The following is a 25931-nucleotide window of genomic DNA, read 5'->3' as shown; positions in this document are numbered from 1 at the left end:
TAGCATTAACAAACCATTAGTCTTAGACTCTGTGTTTGCTGTTTTATTTTATTTTTCCTTTTATAAGGTAGTTTTAGTATTTATTTTTCTATTATACAGCTGACATAGCCCATACCTCTTTTTTTAATTAATATATCTCTACTTTCTTACATCTACATTAATTTTCTTCACTTTGTATTCTCATATTTGGTTGAACTATGGTAAAGGAGCTTGGGTTCCTCACGTTTGATCAAAATTCAAGTTTTTTCTTTCTTTTAAAACCCTGCATCTCTAGCACACCTCGTGACACCTCTTTTTATTTTTTCCTCATAATTTCTGGCACACCTGATAAGACCTCTGTAACAAGATGCTGAGGATAAGAAAAGACAAAAAGATTAATGAGACAGGTGTTGGTTCTCATAAGCCAGAAGGAAACTCTACACCCATAAGATTAGAACCATTGATGCTTGAAGCTAAAATGAATGGCAATCGTGAACACTTAATGCCGATGACTACGAGTGGCAGCAGCATAAGCCCTGGGGTAAAATTAGGAAGTGAATAAGTAAATTCACTGATTATATCCAATGGTCCAGTAGCAGAAGTGCTATGAGGAATCCAATATCGTATAGATAGACAACTGAAGGAGAGTCAAAAGTTCTTTGCTATCTCCCTAGAAATGTCAGAGCACAGGGAGAAGGAAAGACAGCAACTCATGATACATGCTTTGCATGATGGAATGAGAAACTTAGTCGCATCACTAAGAAGGAAACCTCTTGAGGCAGGCTTAAACTTGAGACCATACAGAGGACTTTAGACAGGGGCTAACATAAGCACAGGCCCTTGGGGGCGCATGAATGTAATTGACTATTCTATTCCTTAAATTTTTTCTAATATTAACCCTATAAATAATCCCTTATATTATCTACAAGAACTTAGCATGAGTGGCCCGGGGGGCATAGGATTAGTCTCAGAATGTCAACACAAGCCACGAAATTAGCTAGTGAATATGGAAGCTTTAAGGGATGCAATTCAATACATATACAACCCGGGATTGAGGCCAATTGGCTGTCCTACTTTTTCAAGGCCTTACTCTGAACACATTATTGGAAATTGTGCCCTAGGGCTAATCATTATACTATGCACATTGTTATTTAATGAATTTTTCTTTTGTCATCAAAACAATTGCATGTTCAATATGATAACTGTATCCTTAGACAAACTATAGTGATTGTCATAAATGTCTCTGATCAGTCATCTATGAGGGATCATAGATGAAATAAGACTAGCATGACTTTGATTAATTATAGAGATACAAATCAAAGTCATAGACACTTGAAAGAGTATAAGGTGCTAGACCGACCCGCTATGAGAAAGCTACATGATACAATTTATAAGCTTATCTCATATGTAATTATATTACTAAGCCCTTTGACCTGAGATCATCATGAATTCCTACATGATGATTACTAAACTTTGACCTAGTCAAAAGTCACCTTTGATGTCTCATACTTGATCGAGATTGAGAAAGTAACGGTCAAGTAAAGGAGAATGATAATTTTATATCTCATACTTGACCAAAATATCACATGACAAAAGAGATATGATATGATTGCATGATAGGTTACATTAAATCATCGATGCTGGTGTGAATTGGGTAGTTGCAATGTCTTATTAGAAGCCACTTGTGACTTATGGGCTAATAGCGTAATTAGCCTATTGCCAATTTTATATGGGCCTATAAGGTCGCACACAAGAACAGCTCAACTCGAGCTATAATGTCTAAGTTTATTAAATCTAGAATATGTCTAGATTCAATGAATGTAATATAGGGTAAATGAATTATATATATATATATATATATATTTGAATATTTATTTGATAAATATATATATTTTTGAAATATATATATATATGTATATATATATTCATATATATATATATAAATAATATAATATGTATATGTGATATTATATTATATTATATTATTTTTAAATTTAATTTTATATGATAGATTAAATTTAATAACTAACATGACATGAGAGAATATCATGTCAATTTTATAATTTAAATTTATAAGATAAATTTCAAATTAAATGTGATATCATGGATTAAATTTATGAGATAAATTTAATTAAATTTTTGTGGGCTTTTAAGTAGAAGACGAAAACCCTGATCCATATATTATATATCGATAGGGACGTCCTTTATGAAGAAAGAGAGACTTAGAAAAATTCTAACGAAAAAAATATTTTGAGAGCCACAAAACACCCTATAGAAAGGAAAAATAACATTCAAAGAAGAACGGATGTTGGGAGCGCTAGCACGTTGTTTAAGTTAGAGAGCTGTTCGTGTGGATATTGGTAGAGGGAGCAGATCTATGTTGTTAGCTCCTGAGATCCAAACACTTAAAGAGAACGTGCCCTAAGTTCAAAGAATTAAAAGGTAACTCTTCTATCCACCTTGACTTAAACGAGTTCATTCGGTCCATATCAGGATAGGGGCTTTAAAATTTTAATCTTCTACCATGCCTCCTTATCCGACACACGTAGACAGAGATAATCTGTACCCTCAAGGCTACAGGATTTCTAATTTCACCTTCTTCTCAGGAAATGGCACACAGTCCACATTGGAGCATATTGGAAGATTTACTATCTAATGTTGAGATATTTCTACCTACGATAACTTTACCAATCTGAAGCTAAGACTGTTCCCAAACATACTCATAGGCCTTGCATTCACATGGTATACATCATTGCCCCATAATTCAGTACTTAACTGGATGGAAATGGAACAAAAATTTCATATGCAATTTTATAAGGCAAAACCAGACGTTAGTATAGCAAAACTCTGTAAACTCACTTAAGGGGCTGGAGAGGAGAGGTAGTGGACTAATACTTGGTAAGGTTCAAAAGATTGAGAAGTAGGTGCCATGTGCCACTTCCAGAGGGCAAGTTCGTCAAACTAGCTCAAGTAGGTCTGGATATAGAGATAACAAAGAAGTTACCAGGAATGGAATTTAGGGACGTCTATGAGCTTGTAGCCAAGGTTTATGGGTATGAGGAGCTGTTGAGGGAAGAAGACAATCATCAATGAACTACTGTAGGAATATACTTTGGCGAACTTGACATAGCAATTGTAAAGTTAAAGAAGCAGGTAATTACACGTGCCCAACCCTAATAAGAAAGGCCGTAAAAGCCCTCAAAAGATCCAACACAGTGCAATATACCTCTAACACTTTGAAAACAAAAGAAATCTTTGATTTCTTACTCAAGGAGAAGTTCATCTTGCTACCTATAGACTAAAAGATTCCCTTTAAAGAAGAACAAAGAGGGAAGGAGTATTGAAAATACTATCACTCTTAGAGCCAAAGTACTAAGCTTTATTAGGGCTTTAAGAATATTGTACAAGACATGATCAATAAAGGCATCCTAAAATTCTTAAAAGAATAATCTATGGTTGTGGATGAAGATCCATTTCCTTCATTTTCCATGGTCAATATGGTGGACATAGACTCTAACAAGCAGTAAGCTAGGAAAAACAATGATAGACAAGGCAGACAAAGAAATAAATAGCTTGAACATTTAGACCAAGAGAGAGGCAAAACAAGAAAACACAAGGCTAATATAGGATTTCTTAGGAGAACCTACGAGTAAGTTCGAGTTCACTAATTAGCACAAAATAAAAAAGGGCAAGAACTAACCTTTGAGATGGGACATTAGTTCAAGGGGAGAATATATGAAGAGCTCAGAAGGGTTTAAGGTGGTTTGGAATCATTGGTTTAGGGGGAGAACATATGAAGAGCTTAGAAGGTCTAAAGTAGTTTAGGACTATTTAGGGGAACCATCTGGTAAGTTTGATTATTTCATGAAATACTCAGCACCGCCAGGAGTAAGGAAACCATTCACAAGGACACCTTGTGGTGGGATGTAGGCTCTGACAGACTACCTTTAACCATATCATAGGATACTACAGAGCTCCCTTTAATACTAAAGGTCATAAAAAGCTTAAGTAGGTTTGTTACTCTACCTAGTAACGTACCGTCCCTATAATAGAGAGTGTTAAGGCATAAAAATTCTCAGGTGTCTTAACAAGAACCCAAGAATGATGCCTTTAGCACAAAAAGGCTACACAGTGGTACATCTTATAATAAAAGTCTGAGGCCTAAGAAAGTACCAACGGACAGGTTCTAAATAAGTTTAGAAGAAAATCAACAAAAGACTAAGACAAGGAAAATGAGAATGAAAGCCAACATAATAAGAGCATTCATATCAGAGAAATACCTCTAAATGTTTATTGTATGATTTCATTAATACTCCCCTCTTAATTCAACTCTACAAATAATAGGACCCTAGATCAATTTGATAAAACAACCTAAGGGCAATACAAACAAGCTTATATCAATATTGTCCAATGGAACCTAGGGTGGATGAAGATCCTAAACTAGCAAAGATGCAGATGTTAGCAAAGAAAGCTAAAGTAGAGCCCATATGTAGGGTCACTTTATAGGCTATAAAAGGAAAGATGAAATAAGGTATTTTAGAAAAGCCTAGCCTTAAAATGACTCAGCATTTAAAGCCCTTATATATTAAGGCATATTTCGATGGGAGGCCTATGACTAAGGTATTACTAGATAATGGCTCAATAGTAAATATACCGCCAGCTCATGTAATACTCAAATGGGAAGGGAGGAACGAGATCTGATGCCAACAAAGGTATCCATGGTGGCATTCACTAGGACTGCCTTGAAAATTCTTGAGGTAATACCATTACAAGTTGATGTTAAGACTAAATCCTCTCTCATGGCCTTCTTCGTGATTAGTATAACAGCATAATACTAGGCTAGATACATGCAAATGAATGTGTCCCTTCCTCCCTCTACTAAATGCTTCTTATGTGAAAAGGAGAAGAAGTAGAAGTGGTCTGAGCCAAAGACAAACTTTTCATGACAGTCATGGACTATGTTGATACTAGGTACTATAATGTTGATATAAGTCCTTTTACATTTCAAAAGGTAAATCAACAAAGGGCCCTAAGCAGAGTTCCTCCATATAACTCAGCAATATACGCTATCATACATCTAACACCATAAAGGTGTGAGCCCATCATAAAACTGATGGATGACTAAATCAGAACATAAAAAGGCCATAGCAGCTACAGCCATTCAAAAACTATGATTGCAAATTATGTAAGAGCGATTGGAAGACTACGAGCCTGAAACTCTTAGGGCCAAAGTCATTTATGAAGTTGAAACCTAGGGAATAATGCAATTGCACAAGTTAGACCCTGCATCTTTGAAATTTAAAGACTTAGCCCTAGAGGTATAGGACCCACTAGAAAAAGTAAAACTCAAATTCCTAGAGGAACCTAGGGTCACTTTTATTAGCTCATTATTGGATTAGGAACAAAAGAATGCCTTTAAATAGGTACTACAAGAATTTAAGGATTGCTTCACATGGGACTATAATAAAATACTAGAGTTAGAAAGACAACTGGTTAAACACAAGTTCCTTATAAAGCCAAACTACAGACCACATCAATAGCCCACTCAAAGGATGTGAGTTGAGGTAGAGTTATGGGTAAAGGAGGAGATCAAACGCCTCCTACGAGTTGGCTTTATACAGCATTGCAAGTATGCTCAGTCACCCTCGAACATCATCCTAGTAATTAAGAAAAATGGAAAACTATGAATCTATGTAGATTTTCAAAACATAAATATAGCCACACTTAAAGATGTGTATGTAATGCCCATTGCAAACAAGTTAATAGACGTTGGGGCCGGGAATGCATTATTATCGTTTATGGACTACTTTTCAAGGTATAATCAAATATTTATTAGGGAAGACATTCACAAAATTGCTTTTAGGCATCTGGGCTCCATTGGAACATTCAAATGGGTGGTCATGCCATTCAGACTGAAAAATGTTGAGGCTACTTATCAATAGGTTATGAATGCCAACTTTCATGATATGATAGGAAAACATCTAGAAGTATACATAGATGATATAATGGTTAAGTTAAAAAAAGCACAAGATCATATTGAGCATTTAAGGACAAGCTTCCTTTGAATGAGGAAAGTAAGCCTTAAATTAAATCTACTTACATATGCATTTGGTGTGACTGCAGGTAATTTCCTTAGATTCCTGGTCCACAAAAGAGGGATTGAGTAGACCCAAAAAAAGCACTAAGTAATAAAAAAGAACAACAAAGATTCCTAGGCCAAGTTAATTATGTCAGGCATTTCATTCTAAATCTAGCAGGAAAAATGAAGGAGTTCTCTGAGCTTTTGAAATTTAAGGATGCCGAAGAATTCACCTAGACTAAACACCATTAGGAGACCTTAGACAAAATTAAAGAACACTTAACAAAGGCCCTGATCTTAGCAACTTTAAGGGAGAATACACCATTTATATTGTATTTAGCTTCTGTTGCCACATCCATAGGATGTATGTTAGCCCAAACTGTTGATAAGGGACGTCAGCAAGTGGTTTATTATTTAAGTAGTTGTTTAACTCTTATAGAGACTAGATACTCACCTATGGAAATAACAGGTCTAGCACTATACGATGCTTGTACCAAATTAAGACACTATATAATAAATGCAGTAGTGTATGTGGTTTCACATTCTAATTTAATTAAATACATGCTTAATTGGTCAATCATGATAGGCCATATATAAAAATTGAGCTTAGCCCTGAAAAAATTTTCATTAGTATTTCTGTCTTAAAAGTTATTAAATAGCTAAGCATTAGTAAATTTCTTGGCTGATCATCCCTTAATCAAGCTTCCTGAAGATGAAAAAGAACTACCTGTGTTCTTAGTAAATCCAAGATCCTAGGTACTTCAGTTCGATAGGTCTAGTATAGAACAAGCATCCAGGGCTGGAGTAGTAATAACATCCCTTATAAACATAAAAATTATACCATGTCTTCAACTAGACTTTGAATATACTAATAACCAGCCTGAGTACAAAGCACTACTCAGAGAGTTTGAAATCCTTAAGAAATTGAAAGCCTATAAGGTAGTAATAGAAGGAGACTCTCAATTGGTCATCAAGCAATTCACTAGTGAATACAAGTGCACGAGTCTGGCTCTAATGATGTATTACACATAGTCCTTTCAAATGTTGGAAGATTTTAAGGAAGTAATATTGACACATATTCCCCGAGCTCAGAATTGGGAGGCCAATGAACTAGCACCAAATAGCATCAGAGCTAAGGCTTTTGCCTAAACTTACTAAAAAAATAATTGTGGTATAAAGGAAAGAGCATCCTTCAATATCTCAGTAAGGTTTGATGGTACAATATGGTACAGTCTCATAAGAATTAGCTCAAGATTGGCAATGTGATTTTAAAAGTTATTTGTAAAATCCTAGCTAACGTTACCCTTCTAGAATGAGAATATACGCTCAAAACTTCATTTTAATTGGAGAAGAGTTGTATAGAAAAGGCTCGATGTGTTATTACTTAAATATTTAGATTTACTAAGGACATAGAGGTTTTAAGATAGGTACATGAAGGAGTATGCGGTGCCCATCAATTAGGGCCAAAAATGCAATAGATGGTTCACAAATACAGATGTTACTTGCCCTCAATGACGAAAGATTGCATTGAATATGCTAAAAGGTGTAGGAAATGCCAGACTCACAGACCAGCTCAAAGAATACCAATATCAGACATGAATTCCATCATTAAACTATGGCCCTTTAGAGGATGGGCCATATATATAATAGGGAAGATCATTCAACCTCATCTAAAGGCTATTCTTTTATCTTAGTAGCCATAGACCATTTCATAAAATGGATAAAGGTCGTCCCCTTATTATAAGTAGCTAATAGCTTAGGAAGATCCTTGGAAGAATATAATGAAGCCATGATGAACAAATTAATTTAGTTAGATGAGATACATTTACAAGCATTAGATCACATGATCACCCAAAAGAAAGAAATTTCAAAGATATACAATAAAAGCATAAAAAAGAAGCAGTTTTAGATGGATAAACTTGTATGGAAACTTATTTTACCACCTGGGGCTAAGAATCAGATGTTTGCTAAATTTTTACCTAGTTAGGAAGGAACATTCAAAATTGGTGAAGTACTTAAAGGAAATCTGTATTGGTTATCTAGTCTTAATAGGATTTCACACAGACAAGCTATGAATAGAAAATACTTAAAGAAATATTAGCTGTCACCATGGCAACAAACAAAGGGAAACAAATCTACACAACAACCCTAAGCTTAGAGTGGCTTCAGGATCACACAGACCAAGTAGAAACCTTGAGAAAAAAAATCAAAGTATACTTTTATTTATAGAAATATGATACAAGGGACAACAGAAGTTATTATGTACCATAAGATGGATGGTGTCCCACGAGTCCACCGCTATATCCAACTTAGTGGTTAGTGACCGATATGGACTAAGAGTCATATCCAATTCAATCACCAAATGAAGCTTTTTCTCATATACGACCTATGCCTCATCCAAAACCTTAGTAGCGGCCTCTAGGTCAGACTTTGCATTACCCTCTTCAGCCCATGCCAGCTCCTCCTTAACAGCTTCCAGTTGTCATCTTAAATCAGCCACCTTAGTTCATAACGAATTAAGGTAGGCTATAAATTAAGGTAGGCCATACGTGGGGTAATCTCCTTGACTTGATCGTTGGTAGCAGTCACCTGGGCCATGGCATCACTATATTCATCCCTAATAGACCAACTCTTAATGAGATGATCCGAAAGGGATGAAAACTCCATACAACAACAATTTATGGTGCCATAATACTCTAGGACTTGGACACAAAGGAACTCTAGCTCGAGCAAGAGAGTGACTCTCTCCACAACATCTATGATCCGAATCAACTCTTCATAGCCTTGCTCAGAAAGCAGTAGGGGATTCCAACTAAGTTAGAACAGAATGACCTTCTAAGCATCCAAGACCACTTCCGTATTAGGAATACAAAGATGGGCTAAAAGGTTGTCAATGGGGGTTGCCATCATTGAAATAATGGTGTTGGTTGAAAGAAAGTTAAATAATTTATTGAGAATAAAATTCAAATAAAAATACCATACATTTTTAAAAGAAAAAGTATTTAAGTATTGTATTTCCTCAAAGTTTGTCATGTTTAGTGTCTAGTGTTCAAATGTTGTTCTGTGATACACATATACACACAGAGTAATTTTAAAAATAGGAAAATTATTGATAAAGTAGTTGTAAATAATAATTATTAAACTTTTTAATAATGCATTATCAATTTAACTATTAAATATGTAAAATTAATGTTATAAAAAGTTGAAGTAATAATTGTAAATTATTAATGAAGTAGTTGTAAATTATTTGATTGATGTAATGCATTTTTAATAGGGGAATTATTGTCTTTTAACCTCAATTTTAAATTATACTGAGGTCCCAAAGAACATGGCTATAGTTTTTGAATTTTATGGAACTTATTTGCAAATAATTTTGCTCCATAGAACTTATACATAATATTTACTTAAAAATATGCATTAAATATATTAATTATATTAGTATAATTTATTCTTATATCAATTATATTAATAATAAATTTTATTAATTATAATTTCAATATTTGCAATTCCTATTCAAATTAAAAGTTATTAATATTGATAATTTTAATGACACAAAGCAAATAATATAAGATAATCTCTTTTTTTACAATATATTAATTATGTTAGAACAATTTATTATTATATCTATCTATTTAATAATTTTTATTTATATTGTATTTCTTATTATATTTTTGAAAGAGTAAATAGCTTCAAATATCTTAATTAAAGAAGAACAATATTGACTTAATGTTCTACTTGACTTGTCCGTTATTGTTACTTTTATAGCCGAGAGGTCACTTATAATTTCTATTATAATGTATTATGTCTTTTGTATACTTGACTTTAAATTGTACATTTATAGTTGTGATTAATATAACTTAATAATTAACTTTAAATCATTGTGATTTATATACTTGTATTGTTTTAATTTTAAATTTGACAAGTTATGTGATTTAATATTTTAATGAATATTATTATCTAAATCTTTTTCCTGTATTGTTTACTTTATTGGGACATCCTAATCCTATCTCAATTCATAATAGGATTAAAAGACATTTAGGATGTGATGAGATGCGAGATAAAAGTTTATAATTTATAATTTTTCTTGATTGTCGTTGATAAGGATACACATCATCCGCTCCTAATTTCATGGCCATTGGACTGGCATGGGGTCTCTCCATTTCCCCCACTTCATTTCTCCTCCATTTCCTTAAAACTACACTTTTTTTTTCCTTACTAAAAAGATACCCAAAAAAATAGAAAGCAACAAAAATGAAATTATCGTTATCCGATCTGACCCTGCACAGTTTGTATGTATATTAAAAATTATGAAAAATTTAATAATATGTTTTATTATTAATTTAGTAGTCCATATTTAATATATATGGTCCAAATTTAATATTAAAATTTTATTTATAATTTTTATAAATTAATTATCCAGATATATTTTGGACAGTGCAGGTTCAATAATAAAATTATAAAAATTTTTAATATTAAATTTATACTACTAATATTAAATTTGAATTGTTCATATTGATAATTAAATTTAATATTTTTTAATTTTTATAAAATTAACTATCTAGATATAATCTGAATAACACAGATAAAGTTTTCAATATTAAATTTAAACTATCCATATTAAATTTGAATTGTCCAAATTGATGATTAGATTTAATAAAAAAATTTATATTTTTTATTTTAATACATATAAAATTAAAATTAAAATATTTAATTTGGATTGTGTGCAAGGGAGGGAGGGTGGAAGGAGATAAGCTTGGTCTTTTATTTTCATTTTTTGTTGCTTTCTATTTTTTTGATACTTTTTTAACAAATAAAACAGTACAGGTTTAAGGAAATGAAGGAAAAATGGAGAGGGAAAAAATTGAGATAGGAGAGAAGTCTTTTCATTTTTTTTTTCCTTCATTTTCCTCAGCTTCTTCCATCCTCACCATTCAAATTATTTTATTAAATAATTTTTTTAAATAATAAAATTAATAAATAATGGGGATAGGAGAAGTGGAGGAAAATAGATAGTAAAAAAGTGGAGACACTCCCTGGAGACACTCTACCCCCTTATTGAACATACCATCACCATTGATTCTTGCTACTTTCCGCTGCTAACAATAGCAATAATTTTCTAAGTCTTATTTCTTTTTCTCTTTGACTTCTTTCACTTTCTTTCATTCATGCTTTCTTGTCTAGGAGAATTACAAACGTGTCCTACACAAGGGTGAAGAGAGAGGAACCGATAAGAGCCACAACCCCCTTAACTTTTAATTTTTTTTAATAAAATATATAAATTATATATTTTCAGCTCTTCTAAGTTAATACATTATAGAAGTTATAAAATATTAGATGAAATTCTTAGTTTAATTCTATATGTAATCTTTTATACATGTATAAAGCAATTATTTCAATAGCTTGAAAATATAGTTATTATAGGATCTACTCATTTTTAACAAGATAATGCTATATATGCTCTTAAAGTATTGATATCATTTTCATTTTGCTTTCGTTTTATATTTAATGAAAGAAATTGTGAGAATTATTATTAACAAACTTTGTTAAGCATTGCAAGAAAAATTTTAAGATATATTAAATACTATGTGCTTAATATCTATCATAAAATCACTTATTTAAAAGTCAAGAGATTTGATAAAGATGTTTTTCTAAAAAAAATTACTTTTTTTAAAATAATCAAGCTATTGGAATTTATTATATGAATGATTTTTATTTTGATATAATTTGATCTTATTGACATAAATATTTTATGACAATTGTACATTATTAATATGTTGATATATTTATTTACTACAATTATCAATTAAAAAATTAAATAGTAAATTTAATAAGCAAGTAATATAGCTTATTACATTAAATAGAACTTTATGTTTTAATGATGCATTTAAATCATTTAATGCTCACAAGGATGATAAAATTTTTATCAAATCAATAATAATTCATTTTGAGAAGGAAATTATTAAAATATTTATCATAGATATAATAACTAATGATTTTTATACCATAAAAATTAATGAGCAAAACTTAACATATATATATATATATTGTTATACATGTGTAAAATTAAATATAAATATATGTTGAAATATTTATATTATGTCAGTGACATATATATCTATTTATTTAAATTTTATTTAATTATTATATTTATTTTATTATCTCAGTCCTTTAATAAAAATTCCTGACTCCATCCCTGTCTCTTCTCCCATCGATTAATTTCCCGCAATTCTGTCTTTTAGTTTTATATATATAGGGGAATGTATTTTTATCATCTACGACCAAAATTTCTTGAAGAAATGAATGGTTTTGAGTGTCAGTTTACAACCACGGCGTTCGAATTAATTTGAGTATTATCGAGTAGATTAAATAATAAAAAATGACTGGTTGAAATTTGAACCAGGATAAAATTCAGGGAGAATGAGAGTTAAATCCCAAAGGGACTAAATTCAAGTTAAATCTAAATTAATTTTGAAGTGCCAGCAAAGTCTATTGGTCATTTAGTGATAAATATCAAGTCTAACAGCTTCAAGAATTTGTAAATTTAATGCTTAATTTTATAATTTTATTATGATAAATAAGTAACTTGTTTTTCAAGTTTTAAAATAAACAAATTTATTGAGCCTTTTATTTTTTAACATTAAATATGAATCATTTGTGTTTCCTGTTAAAATTAAAAAATAAGTGGCAATTGCATTACAACAAAATTATAAAATTAAAAATCAAACTTGCAAATTTCTAGAACTGTTATATTTAATAGTTTTTCACATTAAATATGAACATTTATATTTCTTGTTAAATTTAAAAAAATAAATTACAAATGTATCACAAAAGAGTTGCAAATTTAAAAGCCAAACTTGTAATTCATAGTGTTGTTAGACTTAATAATTTTTAATATAAAAAATAAATATTTGTATTTACTGTTAAAATTTTAAAAAATAAATTATAAATATATTACAATAAAGTTGCAAATTTGTTGACAAAAAACTTGTAAATCCACGAAAGTATTAAAGTTAATAGTTTACTACCAAAAAACTAATAAACTCTGTTGAGCTCTAAAATTTACTGAGATTTAATTTAAATTAATCAATTCTCTTTAAATTTACTGTCATCCTCTCCCAAAAATTCAGATGTTCACACCAGGAGCCATCCTGATCACCACCATGGCACGAGAACGTATAAATTTAAGTGCTTGTCATTTTACGATGTGGTTATAAAATAGCGTGCAAGACCTTGACTTTCTAAGACACCGTTATTATTCACGTGCCCTTCCTTTGATTGGTTCCTCTTTTTGTCCAATAAATTTAAAAACTATAAAAAGTACTGCAACCAGTAATATTGAAAGGCTGGGCTAAGACTAAGAAGGGACAAATGGTCGTAATTAATTAATTCATTAATAACTGTGGGCGGTTCATGGCGCCATAACCCACGCATTTCCTATTACAATAAAATAATTCACACTATAGATACCCCTAAATTGTAGACTGCTCCGTTTTCAATGCTCTCTTGGTTCAAAAAATAGAGACATTTTTTAAAAGATTACTTGTTAAAAAAATATAAAGTATTTTTATTAGGGTTAATTAAAATATATTTTTATTTCTGAATTTTTTTATCAGTAATTTTATTTCTATATTAATAAATGAAATAATTTTACTTCCTAAATTATTTTTTTGAAAAGCATTAAGTACTTTGTAGAAGGGTTTGTTTCTCAAAAAATAGTTTAAGGATAAAATTATTCACTTATCATTAGAGGAGTAAAATTACTTTTTAAGAAAAAATTTAGAAATAAAAATATACCTTAAACCTTTTTAATATTTTAAAATATATTTAGTATAGTTTTTAAAGTATTTATGATAAATAAATCACTTTATATTTATTTTAAAGTAAAAAAATACAATATTAAATAAGTATAAATATGAAAAGATGATGTTAGTTTAAACATAATTAATTGCTTTATTAAAAATGAGATTTGGTTAAAAGTATTTTATATTTTTTAACAAATTGAGTGTAAGAGAAATTACCTTTTGTTTCTTTATTTTTTTATTAACAAAAATTAATCATTTGGTCTTTATAGTTTTGATTTAATTGTAACACGGTCTCTAAAATTTGGTTTCTTATAACTCAATTTTTGAAGTTTTGACTCGGTTATAAATTAATTTTTAAATTTTATCTCTTATAATTTAATCCCTAAAGTTTTAATATCTTAAATATTGGTCCCTATATTTTGAAAAATAAAATTATAAAGATTAAAAATATTTTAAAATTTTAATAATTTGTAATATTTATAAATATTAAAAGGGTTTAATATTTTTAAATATTAGTAACAAATTTTAAAATATTTTTAATCTTTATAATTTTATTTTTTAAAATATAGGGACTAATATTTAAGAGATTGAAACCTCAAGGACTAAATTACAAGAGGCAAAGTTTAGGGATTAATTTACAACAAAATCAAAACTTTAGAAACTAAGTTATAATAAGTTAAAGTTTAAGGATTGTATTACAACTAAGTTAAAGATCAAATGATTAATTTTTTTATTTTATTATAAGCAACACTACAATTTAAAAAAATATTAATTATATTTTTTCAAATTGTCCCTCACAATGAATTGTTTCATTAGATTTGAGAAAAAATAAACATTAATTACATTGGCATTTTAGTCTAAGCTTTTTCAATTTTAAATATCATTGTTATGATTAAATAATTTTTTAAATTATGTAAGTTGATTGAAATTATCCTATATTAAAAAACGAAAGAAGTATAAGATTTCATAAATAATAATTATTTTAATATTATTTTTTATTTTTTGACACTTTAAATATTTTTTTCTTAAAAAATAATATTATAAATTATATTTTATGAATTTTATTAATGTGTGTAGATATTTTTTTTTTTGAAAAAAGCAGCTTATAAACTGAGATGGGCATCAAAATTAAAAGTACCGTCTGCCAACAACTTTGTATAATAAAATGGGGCCAAATTGAAATAATACATAGATTCCACCCTCTCTTGTAACACAATATAAAACATTTTTTAAAAATCATGCTTGATTCAAGATATAAGGTACACGATAATTTTTATAATTATTTTTTAACTATATCCTTCATTTATTAATCTTTTTTTTTTAAATAATGTATCAGAATTTTAATTGTTATAATTAAAGCACTTATATAAAATATTTAATGAGGATAAAAACAATTTCACCTAATTTTTTTTTATAACTGTGAAGCAGTTTTCAATATCTTATGTTATAATTCAAAAAAAGTATATATTTATTTTATATTTTTCTTCACTTCGCAATATAATTAGAATGGAAGGGATCGGAGTGTTTAAAAAGTATTTTTTCCCCATTATATGGCTATGTATCCTAAGCCAGTTGAACTAAGCACTTTCGCTAGTAGTGCTTGAAAGTTTTTTTTTTTTTAGATAAAACATAATCATAAATCTCTATAATTTTATAAAGTTTTATTGAGTCTCTATAATTTTTTTAATATTTTCAGTCTTTATAGGGACCTAAAAACAAATGTTTATAGTCTTTTTGAAATTACAGAAACTGAAAATATTTAAAAAAACTACACTAAAAGCAAAACACAATAAAATTATAAGGATCGATAATTTTGTTCTCCTTTTTTTACCACACTTTATTATTTAAAGGACTCACATGGAATAGAGTAAAATTAAATGACTAAAATTTTATTCTTTGATCCTCCAGCACAATTTTGACACTATGGAAAGACTTACTAGCAATTTTCCCAAAATTGAATTTTTAATGGAAAGATGTAATTAACATAGATGCAAGAAAAATGTTGACTGGAGTTATATAGGTGTTAAATTCTAAATCATTTAAAAAAGTAATTTATATATAGGGTAAAATAGAAAATTGATCTCTAAACTAGAAGTTCAGAAGCGTCTAAGACTGTAAACTCATTTTTTATTTAATATTTCATTTCAACTTTTGAAAATGGTGAAATTTGATCTGTACTATTAAAAAAATAACTTTAACAATTAGTTTACCATAATTTTTATTAGTCATTTTCTGTAATTTTTGGATCCTCTATTTTAATTATTTATCATTTTTTATAATTTTTATATTCTTTTCTGTTATTTTTTTGCTAACTAATTATCAAAGTTAACTTTTGTTATGATAAAGGTTTAATTATATTATTTTTTAAAATTAAAGATAAACATTATACTAAAAATAAATATAAAATTACAGACGTTCATAAACTTATAATTTAGATATCAATCCGCTCTTTTACCTTCATGTGCGTGTATTTTATAGTGTGCGCGCGCACATTTGTATAGACATTTGACCCTGGAGATGAAAGTAAAGAAGACAATTAAAGACCATCAGATTTCAGCGTTCTCGGGTGTTGTCTTTTTGAGTTTAGATTGTGTTGCTCCGCGCATTGGACTAGTGGCTTCGGCCCAATAAATTATGTTATGACTTGTGTAGGCAACTTCACAATCACACAGAAAAGCTTTATCAATCACCAAGATATTGGTGAAAGTAGATTAGGACCTTCTCTTAAAATTATATTGGAGTGTGTTGTATATATGGTTGAACTTTGTTATGATTGGAGAGTTCTTAAAACTCTCATTTAATGACAAACTTTGAAGTATATCATTGTGCCTTTATGGATACAGAAAATTAAATTGCAACATCCATTCATAGGCTAATTGTGCTCTACATGATTCCATTTTTTATTTAAGGTTTAAAGGCTATTTTTTTCACTTAAATTTCTTTTTTAGAAGTGTTGGGCACTCTATACCGAAAGATGAGGTAATATCCCTCCAAAATAATTTTTTTCTAAAGCAAAATCGCCCTTCTATTAGAGTACTTATCATTTTCTCCATTATCCACTGACATGAAATAGTTGTGAGGCTCACGTACAACGACAACAATACATTCCGACCCATTTTGACCATTTGATGTGGGCTAAAGGGACTGAAAGTGTCATTGGCATTGGCAGGAACTAGGCCTGATTTTAGTATTGAACCAACAAAAAAAAAAGATAAAAATGCCTTGCCATCATTGTACGTGGGCTCCATAACTATTTAACATTAGTAGATAATGAAAAAGGTCATGGGTCTATAAAGAAAGCTTTTTGTCCTAAAAAATTTGTTTAGGGGAAAATGGTCTTTAATCCTTTATTTAATAAAACATTGTCCTTTGATAACTGCACAAGTTTAAATGAAGTTGAAAATACCATGCAGCATTGCTTTATTTCACAGTTGATTTTCATCCAAAAGATTTAAACGGATGCAATTATCACAGAACAATATTTGAACACAACATGACAAATTTTAAGGATACAAACACTCAAATGTATATACAAGCTTCATATGTATGCTACCTGATGATAGAAAATATGGTTTGAAGAAGGGTGAGTATGAGAATTATGATTCCAGCGAAAGAGGCCACAGTTTGCCAAGGGGTCTTGCAATAGCCACCTCTCAAAGTTGCCTTACCCGGTTCAAAGGATTTTGGCGGAATTGATTCAACCTTTTGAAGATGTCAATGTATTCAGAAATCATCCTTGGTTCAAAGACATTCTGTCCCATGATTCTAAAAAATGAAACAACCTCAGTATCAGGTTCGAAGCTGCGCATTATTTTCGTATCAATGAGAACATTTGCATCTTCCTTTGTGTTGATTAGGCATCCCCACATAGTAGCATAGTTAGAAATGTAAGTGGTAAGAGGACAATGGATCTGTTCAAAAGCAATCATGTTATGAAACAAAGTTCCAGTTAATGGTTCTGCTACCAAAATCTGTGGAAGCTCAAGAACATGCCCTGAAAACTTGATGTCTAACAAGCTCTTGCTCTTGCTAGTCTTGAACTTGACTCCAAATTCTTGCAACTGTTTTGCACCGTGTGAAAGAATGTCAACAGTCCAAAAATATGGTTCCATTTTTGGTGGTGCTCTTTGCAAGAACAAAAGCCTAAGCAAATCTGTGAAATGCTTTATGCTCCCGTTACAAGGATCCTGAGTTAGCTTCTGGAGATCAAATGCCTAAGCAAAGAACTCACAAGCGAGAACACAAAATGAAGGGAGGTCCTTGCTATGGATAAGGGGGGGAGAAAGCTTTATTGAATAGCTCTTCAATAACAAAGAATGGTAATTGATTCTCAAGTAAAGCCAAATCAACTTGTATGGTTCCATTTAATGTTGGGCTTGACAGCATAGCATCACCCAATAATCCTCCTCTAGTGAATGAGTAGAAAAATTCGATGATGAAAGTAGCATCCCTTAATATCAATTTCACGAGTTCGCTATCACTAAGGTTGATGTTCTCTAAGTAAGAAGCACGCACTTTTGGCACTAAACGTCTCACAGAACAAACCAAATCCTCCAAGCTTGTATTTGTTCTTTGTTTAAATCTTTTCAAGAAGAATTGTTTATGCCTTTCCATACCTTGAAGCCTCTCTTCACCATAATGAAAGGGACCAATTGAAATATATTTTGGGGCGTAAACTTTTGGTTTTATATCACGCAACGTGTGAGGCACCCTTGAGATACAAAAATCTGGATCCAAAAGACCATCCCCGCTTTGTTGAATAATTGCTTCAATGTCAACCATCACATCATCTTGGTCCATCTACAAAAGAGAGAACAAATAAATGATAGGCAGCACAAGGCCCAACTTAACTAAAATTAAAGCTTTAAAGTATGAGTCCTGTCACTTAGTATATATCATTCATTAGACTTAACTTTATTTAACGTGAAACTTTATCTTCACATCAACTTAATGACACAAGACCAGATTTGTAACTTTACAATCTTACAAAGTAATTAAATCTTTTTTATAACTAAAAACTAAATGAAACACTATATACAACAATTCGTTACCAAATAGACCATCTTCGCTATATTGAATCATTGCTTCAATGTCCACCAGTACATCATATTGTTCCATCTATCAAAGGGAGAGAACAAATAAACGGTAAGTAGTGAAATTGATGCTGCAACTTAACTAAAAGCTTTAGAGTTTAGGTTTATATGCCTTTTTACTTTATTATATATATTATTTACTAAGTTCAATTTTATCCAATATAAGACTCAGTTTTTTTTAAGTACTTAATAACTATAAATAAAGCAGTAGCAAAGAAATGACACTCCTAATAAGAGAAAACCAAAGGCAACATTTCATCATCCTCCAACTCAAGAGGCTACAGAGTTTGGAGGATAATCAAAGATTTCAAAATCAGAGCAAAGACTATGACCTTTCTTAGCAAGAAGGTCAGCAAAACAGTTAGAATCCCTACAGCCTAAATTAACTTATACAAGCCAATCTCTATGAATAAACAATTAACCTAGATTCACTTACAATTGAATATCCTAACAAAACAATAAACAATTACTTATATATACCAAATAAGTGGAATTAATGATACAAGCACGTACTTGTATAAGTTGAAATCTTACAAAGTAATTAAATCTTCTTTATAACTAAAACTAAATGAAAAGCTCAATACAATAATCTGTTACCAAAAGATTATCTCTCTGCTATATTGAATCAATGCTTCAATGTCAACCATCACATCACTTCCATCTATCAAATTTGTTTTAGAAAACAACAGTAATTATGTATGCAACAAAATAAGAGGAATTAATAAGAGGGATGTGAATCCTCTCCATGCTCTCTCTTAAGTTCCACAGGTACCATGTCACTAAGGTGGATGTCCTTTGAGCGAGAATCACGAACTTGTTGCACTGAAGATATGGTGACATAACTAACCAAATCACTCCAGCTTTTCTGAGATTCACCGGCAAATATTATAAATTAGATTTCTTCGTGCCTTTCCATATCTCGTAGTCTATTATCACTATAATGAATGAGGCCAATTGAAATAAAATTTAAGGAATAAGCGTTTACTATCGATCACGGATCATACAAAGTCACCTTATAGCTAGATACAGCATCTAGGTAACAAGACACCCCTTTGGTTTCGATGAATCATTGCTTCCATGTTTATGATCACATGATCTGCCAACTATATTTTGATTTAGAAGAGCAATCAGCAATTTTGTATAAGCAAAATAGGAGGAAAGAGGTGTTATATATATGTCAAAAGAGTGTGTATCAAAGTCCCACATTAACTAAAAGAAGGAATCTCCTAGTGTATATATACTAAGGAATGAAGTGGGCTAGTAAAATGGGCTTGGAGGATAAGTGGCCTCACGCACATGAGACAGGCCAACTTAGGGCAATCGCAGTTGAAATCAGCCGATTCGCCCCCCCTGCGCGCCAGTTCAAGAGGCACTAGGTTCCTTTTACCGGGTTATTTTTACAAAAATGATTAAATAAATAATTATTTTTAACTTACCCGAAAAACATTTGATTTTGCTGTTTTGAATTTAAACTTGAGGCTTTGGCAGTTTCTGGACATTAAACCTCTTCCGAAAATTGAATTTTGAAGGTTAATGTTTTGTTTGCCAAACGTCTCCAGATTAATGAGTGCTGAACGTTTTTGAATTAATGGACATGCACGTTTTGCTGTTTGAGGCGTTTGTAACTGAAGCGTTAAACACTAAACGTTCGTTGTTTAATGTGTGTATAACCAAACCATTAATCGGTAATTATAACCCAACGTTTGTGTCTCCTTCCTCGGCCAATATATACCCATGGGTGAAGACAGAACAAAGTGCAAGCCTCCACAGTTTTCGGGGCAACTCTCTCCTCCCTCAGACTTCTGTTCGTGTGTGTTTGCTTTAGTCTCTGTTATTCTGTTCCCTTTCTCTGTCGCAGGAAGTGCTTGTTTAATTCTGGGGAGCTACCGGCCCGTCGTCTAGGTGTGCCAGAATAGTTCTTAAGGACAGTGTCTTTCCGGGCACGACTCAAGCAATCAGAAGCTCGCTGTTCACGTCTGCCGCCGATGTCGCCTATATTCTTAAGAACTATTCAGCCCAATAGCGACCAACAGTGCTGAAAATGTCACTCCCGAAGGTGTGCCAAGTGGATCGGCTGCAGGTCAGTACGTCCCTGCCGCTGTTGCTGTCCCCCTACCGAGGCCGTTCTCGGACATATCGAAGATAGAAGTCTTTGATGGCCAGAACTTCAAACGCTGGCAAGAACGTGTCTTCATCGTCCTTGACATGCATGGTGTGGCTGCTGCTCTTGCTCAATCTGAGCCTCCTGCTGATACTGATCAATCCCAGCAAGTTGCATGGACTCATGCAAACAAAGTAGCCGACACACTATCATTAGCACTTTATCTAATGATTTGTTCGATGTCTACTGTGTCTACAAGGAAGCTTGTAAGATATGGGAGTCCCTAGTGACAAAGTACATTGCTCAGGATGCCGGCAAACAAAAGTTCGTTGTGGGCAACTACTACAAATGGGAGATGACCGAGAATAAGGATGTGAAGGAGCAAATCAACGAATATCATAAGCTGCTGGAGGAGCTTCGTGCTGAAAACATCAACCTTCAAGACGAGTTCGTTACTGGGATACTGATTGAGAAGCTGCCAGAATCATGGTCTGACTACAAACAGCAGCTGAAACACAAACAGAAGCAGCTATCCTTGACTGACTTGATCACTCACATCATCATCGAAGACACAAACCGTAAGGCAATACGTGCAGCATGTCATTTTTTAGTTTTAAAAAGTGATGTTTTAGACCAAAACACAATTGTAGAGACTAAAGATGCTGAATTTTTTAAACATATTTTTCCCTTGAAAATTAAGCATGTTTCTAAACCTGTTGAGAATTCAGAGTTTGAACAAAATTTAAATGAGGATTTGGTTTTAAGGAGAAGTAAAAGACAAAGGAAAGAAACAAGTTTTGGGGATGGTTTTTACACTTATTTAGTACAGGATGAACCGTTAAATTTTTATGAAGCTATTTCTTCTCCTGATGCCAAATTTTGAAAAGAAGCAATTGAAATTGAAATTGATTCTTTAAGGAAAAATAAAACTTGGGTTTTATCAAATTTGCCCCAAGGTGTTAAGGCTATTGGGTGTAAATGGATTTTAAAGAAAAAATATTTTCCAGACGGTTCAATTGATAAGTATAAAGCAAGGCTTGTGGCTAAAGGTTTTACTCAAAAAGAAAATATAGATTATTTTGACACATTTTCTCCTGTGACTAGAATCTCTTCTATAAGAGTTCTTATTGCTTTGGCTTCAATTTACAAACTTTTTGTTTACCAAATGGATGTTAAAACTGCTTTTTTAAATAGTGATTTAGAAGAAGAAATTTACATGGTACAGCCTGAGGGATGTGTGATTCCTGGGCAAGAAAATAAAGTTTGTAAACTTGTAAAGTCTTTGTATGGCTTAAAACAAGCGCTTAAGCAATGGCATGAGAAACTTGATCAAGTTTTGACAACTGGTGGATTTTCTACTGTTGAAGTAGAAAGATGTGTTTATACAAAGTTTGTGAATAATGAATGTGTGATTATATGCTTGTATGTGGATGATATGTTGATTTTTGGCTCTAGTATGTGTGTTGTTAATGAAATAAAAAATTTTCTTTCTTCAAATTTTGATATGAAAGATATAGGTGAAGCCAAGGTAATCTTGGGTGTAAAAATTATAAGGAATGAAAATGGAATCTTGCTTTCCCAAGAACATTATGTTGAGAAAATTCTCAGAAAGTTTGGACATCTTGAAGATGCTCCTCTAAGTACTCCTTATGATTCGAGTATGCAATTAAAAAAGCACAAGGGTGACCCAGTTGCTCATTCTGAGTATGCACAGATTATTGGGAGTCTGTTGCATTTGATGAACTTTACTAGGCCTGATATAGCTTATGCTGTAAGCAGATTGAGTAGATATACTCACTGTCCAGGCAGTAAACACTGGGAGGCTCTGGTGAGAGTCTTGAGATATTTGAGAGGTACCATGAATTATGGTATATTGTATAGTGGATTTCCTGCTGTATTGGAAGGATACAGTGATGCTAACTGGATTTCAGGTTCAGAAGAGACAAAATCCACTGGTGGTTATATATTTACTCTTAGTGGTGGTGCAATAACCTGGAAGTCTGCAAAACAGATAATCAACATAAAATCCTCAAGGGATTCTGAGTTCATTGCCATGGAGCTGGCTGGGACTGAGGCTGAGTGGTTGAAAAACTTCTTAGCAAGTATTCCAATAGGTGAAAAGCCCACACCATTAGTGTCTTTACATTGTGATAGCCAGTCTGCAATAGCAACGGCTAAAAATAAGACCTTCAATGGCAAAAGTAGACATATTCGATTGAGATATAATATTATAAGGCAGCTGCTCAAAGACGGGGTCTTAATCGATTATATGAGATCAGAGTTAAATCTGGCGGATCCGTTAACTAAATTCCTAGGGAAGAAATTTATTATTGAAACGTCGAGGGGAATGGGACTTAAGCCTGTTTGAAATTAACAGTGATGGCAACCCAACCTTTGTGATTGGAGATCCCATGATGAAGGTTCAATGGGTAAGAACAAGTCACTTGTTAGTTCTACTAGCACTGAATTTTGTCCCTTCCTATGGCTTGAGAAAGTGCTAGAATGCATTGAACGGAGGCTGAGCGATAGCTCTTAATATTTTCATAGTCCTTACGGATGGTGTATTCATTGCAGATATACTTGATGAAAATACCTATACAAATGTGGAGTGGGGCCGCTCCTATGAGATCGTGGTGAAATCTCTAGAGCATTTGTTAAAACCAAGCGTGCGCATGGCCGATAACATGCAAAACCATCGTTAATAGCAGAGACTGTGGGGGTATAATCCGATTAATAAGACCTCTAGCACAAGCTCAAGATCTGTTGGTTCAATAACGAAGTTACACCAACTTTTCTGTGTGCTAAGTTTTATTAGTCTAGGTTTGGTTCAAGTCAACAGACACCAAATTCAAAGTAATTATCCTCCGTGTGAATAACTCAGATGAACATAGATCCTTTTGACACATGTGGGGGATTGTTATATATGTGTCAAAAGTGTGTGTGTCAAAGTCCCACATTGACTAAAAGAAGGAATCTCCTAGTGTATATATACTAAGGAATGAAGTGGGCTAGTAAAATAGGCTTGGAGGAGAAGTGGCCTCGTGCACATGAGACAGGCCAACTCAGGGCAATCCCAGTTGAAATCAGCCGATTCGCCCTCCCTGCACGCCAGTTCAAGAGGCACTGGGTTCCTTTTACCGGGTTATTTTTACAAAAATGATTAAATAAATAATTATTTTTAACTTACCTGAACAACATCTAATTTTGTTGTTTTAAATTTAAACTTGAGGCTTTGGCAGTTTCTGGACATTAAACCTCTTCTGGAAACTGAATTTTGAAGGTTAATGTTTTGTCTGCCAAACGTCTCTAGATTAATGAACGCTGAACGTTTTCGAATTAATGGACATGCACGTTTTGCTGTTTGAGGTGTCTGTAACTGAAGCGTTAAACACTGAATGTTCGTTGTTTAATGTGTGTATAACCGAACCATTAATCGGTAATTATAACCCAACGTTTGTGTCTCCTTCCTCGGCCAATATATACCCATGGGTGAGGACAGAATAAAGTGCAAGCCTCCACAGTTTTCGGGGCAACTCTCTCCTCCCTCAGACTTCTGTTCGTGTGTGTTTGCTTTAGTCTCTGTTATTCTGTTCCCTTGCTCTATCGCAGGAAGTACTCGTTTAATCCTGGGGAGCTGCCGGCCTGTCGTCTAGATGTGCCGGAATAGTTCTTAAGGACAGTGTCCTTCCGGGCACGACTCAAGCAATCAGAAGCTCACTGTTCACGTCTGCCACCGGTGTCGCCTACAAGAGGAACATAAGCTTGGGATGAAGGGATGAGATCTAAACTGAGAAGAAACTAGAGAGCGACTACAGTACACAATTGATCATTCAATAGCACTGATTTCTTGTAATCTCTCACAAATCTTTTGCTAAGTAAAAATGAAACGAAATGCCAAAGAATCTATAATACCATACATATATCTAAGCATCAAACAGTAGCAATCTTACTTGTTGGGGAGGTTGTTGATGAATTTCCTCCTGCTCTTCAGTAATATCCAACTTGATCGTTCCTTGCGGCTCAATAGTGGGTCGCGTTCCTTGATCTTCTTCACCGAAGCAGCTGGCTGATACATGAGACTCGAATCTCTGTTAACTTTGACAGTTGACTAAAAAATTATAGAAAAAAATTCAAAAATAAAAAAAACAATTTAAATTGAAATGCTGGCAGTAGTGGAGGCGACTTTATGCAGATGGTGCAGGGTTGAAATGGAATAAGATAAGAGCACAGCTAGCCTGGCTTTTATAGAATCTAATATTATCTAGGGAGAACAAATTACTATTAGTGCTATAGATGTGATTTAATTAAAAAAATATATCACAAATTGTTGAGACTAAAATGAAAATAATATTGTAAGGCAAATCACTAAATTGTTCTTAATAAAAATAAAGAGAAAATGTAAATTAGTGATTACCATGACTTATTAAATGGTATGTAATAGGCTTTGTTAAATCCCTGACAATTCTCATCATGCTACTTTTTCAACATGATGAAATGTTTCTTTTTTTTACCAAGTAAGCTAATGGATTTTACAGCCAAGCTATAAGTTAATAATTTATAACAAGTTGTAATGGATTTAACTGACAAGCTAATTGAGTTTTTTCTCACTAAATCTTATTTTCAGATAGGTATTTGGAGAATGCAGTAAAATTTCATATTTTTAAAATATCTTATTAATATAAAAAATCTCAAGGAATTCTTAGAAGATATTTTCCCATATATAAACTTAGTGGCTTTTACAGATATAACACATGTCATAGCAGTTATCATATGATAATGTTTAAATAAAAAATGGATGATGCGATCAGATTAAAATATTCAATAGGTTTTGTGCATTCAAACTCATTTTTCTAAGGAAAAAAATAAACATTAGATGT

At 32.0% G+C, this 25931-nt stretch overlaps 1 protein-coding gene across 1 annotated transcript; it reads right to left on the bottom strand.

The window, feature by feature from the left end:
- Positions 1–8444: 8444 nt before the first annotated feature.
- Positions 8445–25121, bottom strand: LOC129316626 (UPF0481 protein At3g47200-like). Its single transcript, XM_054961035.1, has 5 exons — positions 25005–25121; positions 18172–18660; positions 17524–18074; positions 8608–8870; positions 8445–8530 (listed from the first exon to the last, which is right to left on the bottom strand). The coding sequence occupies exons 2-5, from the start codon at positions 18658–18660 to the stop codon at positions 8445–8447; spliced, it is 1389 nt and encodes a 462-aa protein (XP_054817010.1). The 5' UTR covers positions 25005–25121.
- Positions 25122–25931: the final 810 nt, after the last annotated feature.

This window comes from Prosopis cineraria, unplaced genomic scaffold, assembly GCF_029017545.1.
Source record: "Prosopis cineraria cultivar Desert tree isolate PC_DT_omini unplaced genomic scaffold, ASM2901754v1 PC7, whole genome shotgun sequence".
In the NCBI taxonomy this organism is placed as follows: domain Eukaryota; kingdom Viridiplantae; phylum Streptophyta; class Magnoliopsida; order Fabales; family Fabaceae; genus Prosopis; species Prosopis cineraria.
Note: the sequence above shows the minus strand (reverse complement) of the source record. Positions and strands in the feature narration are given on the sequence as shown.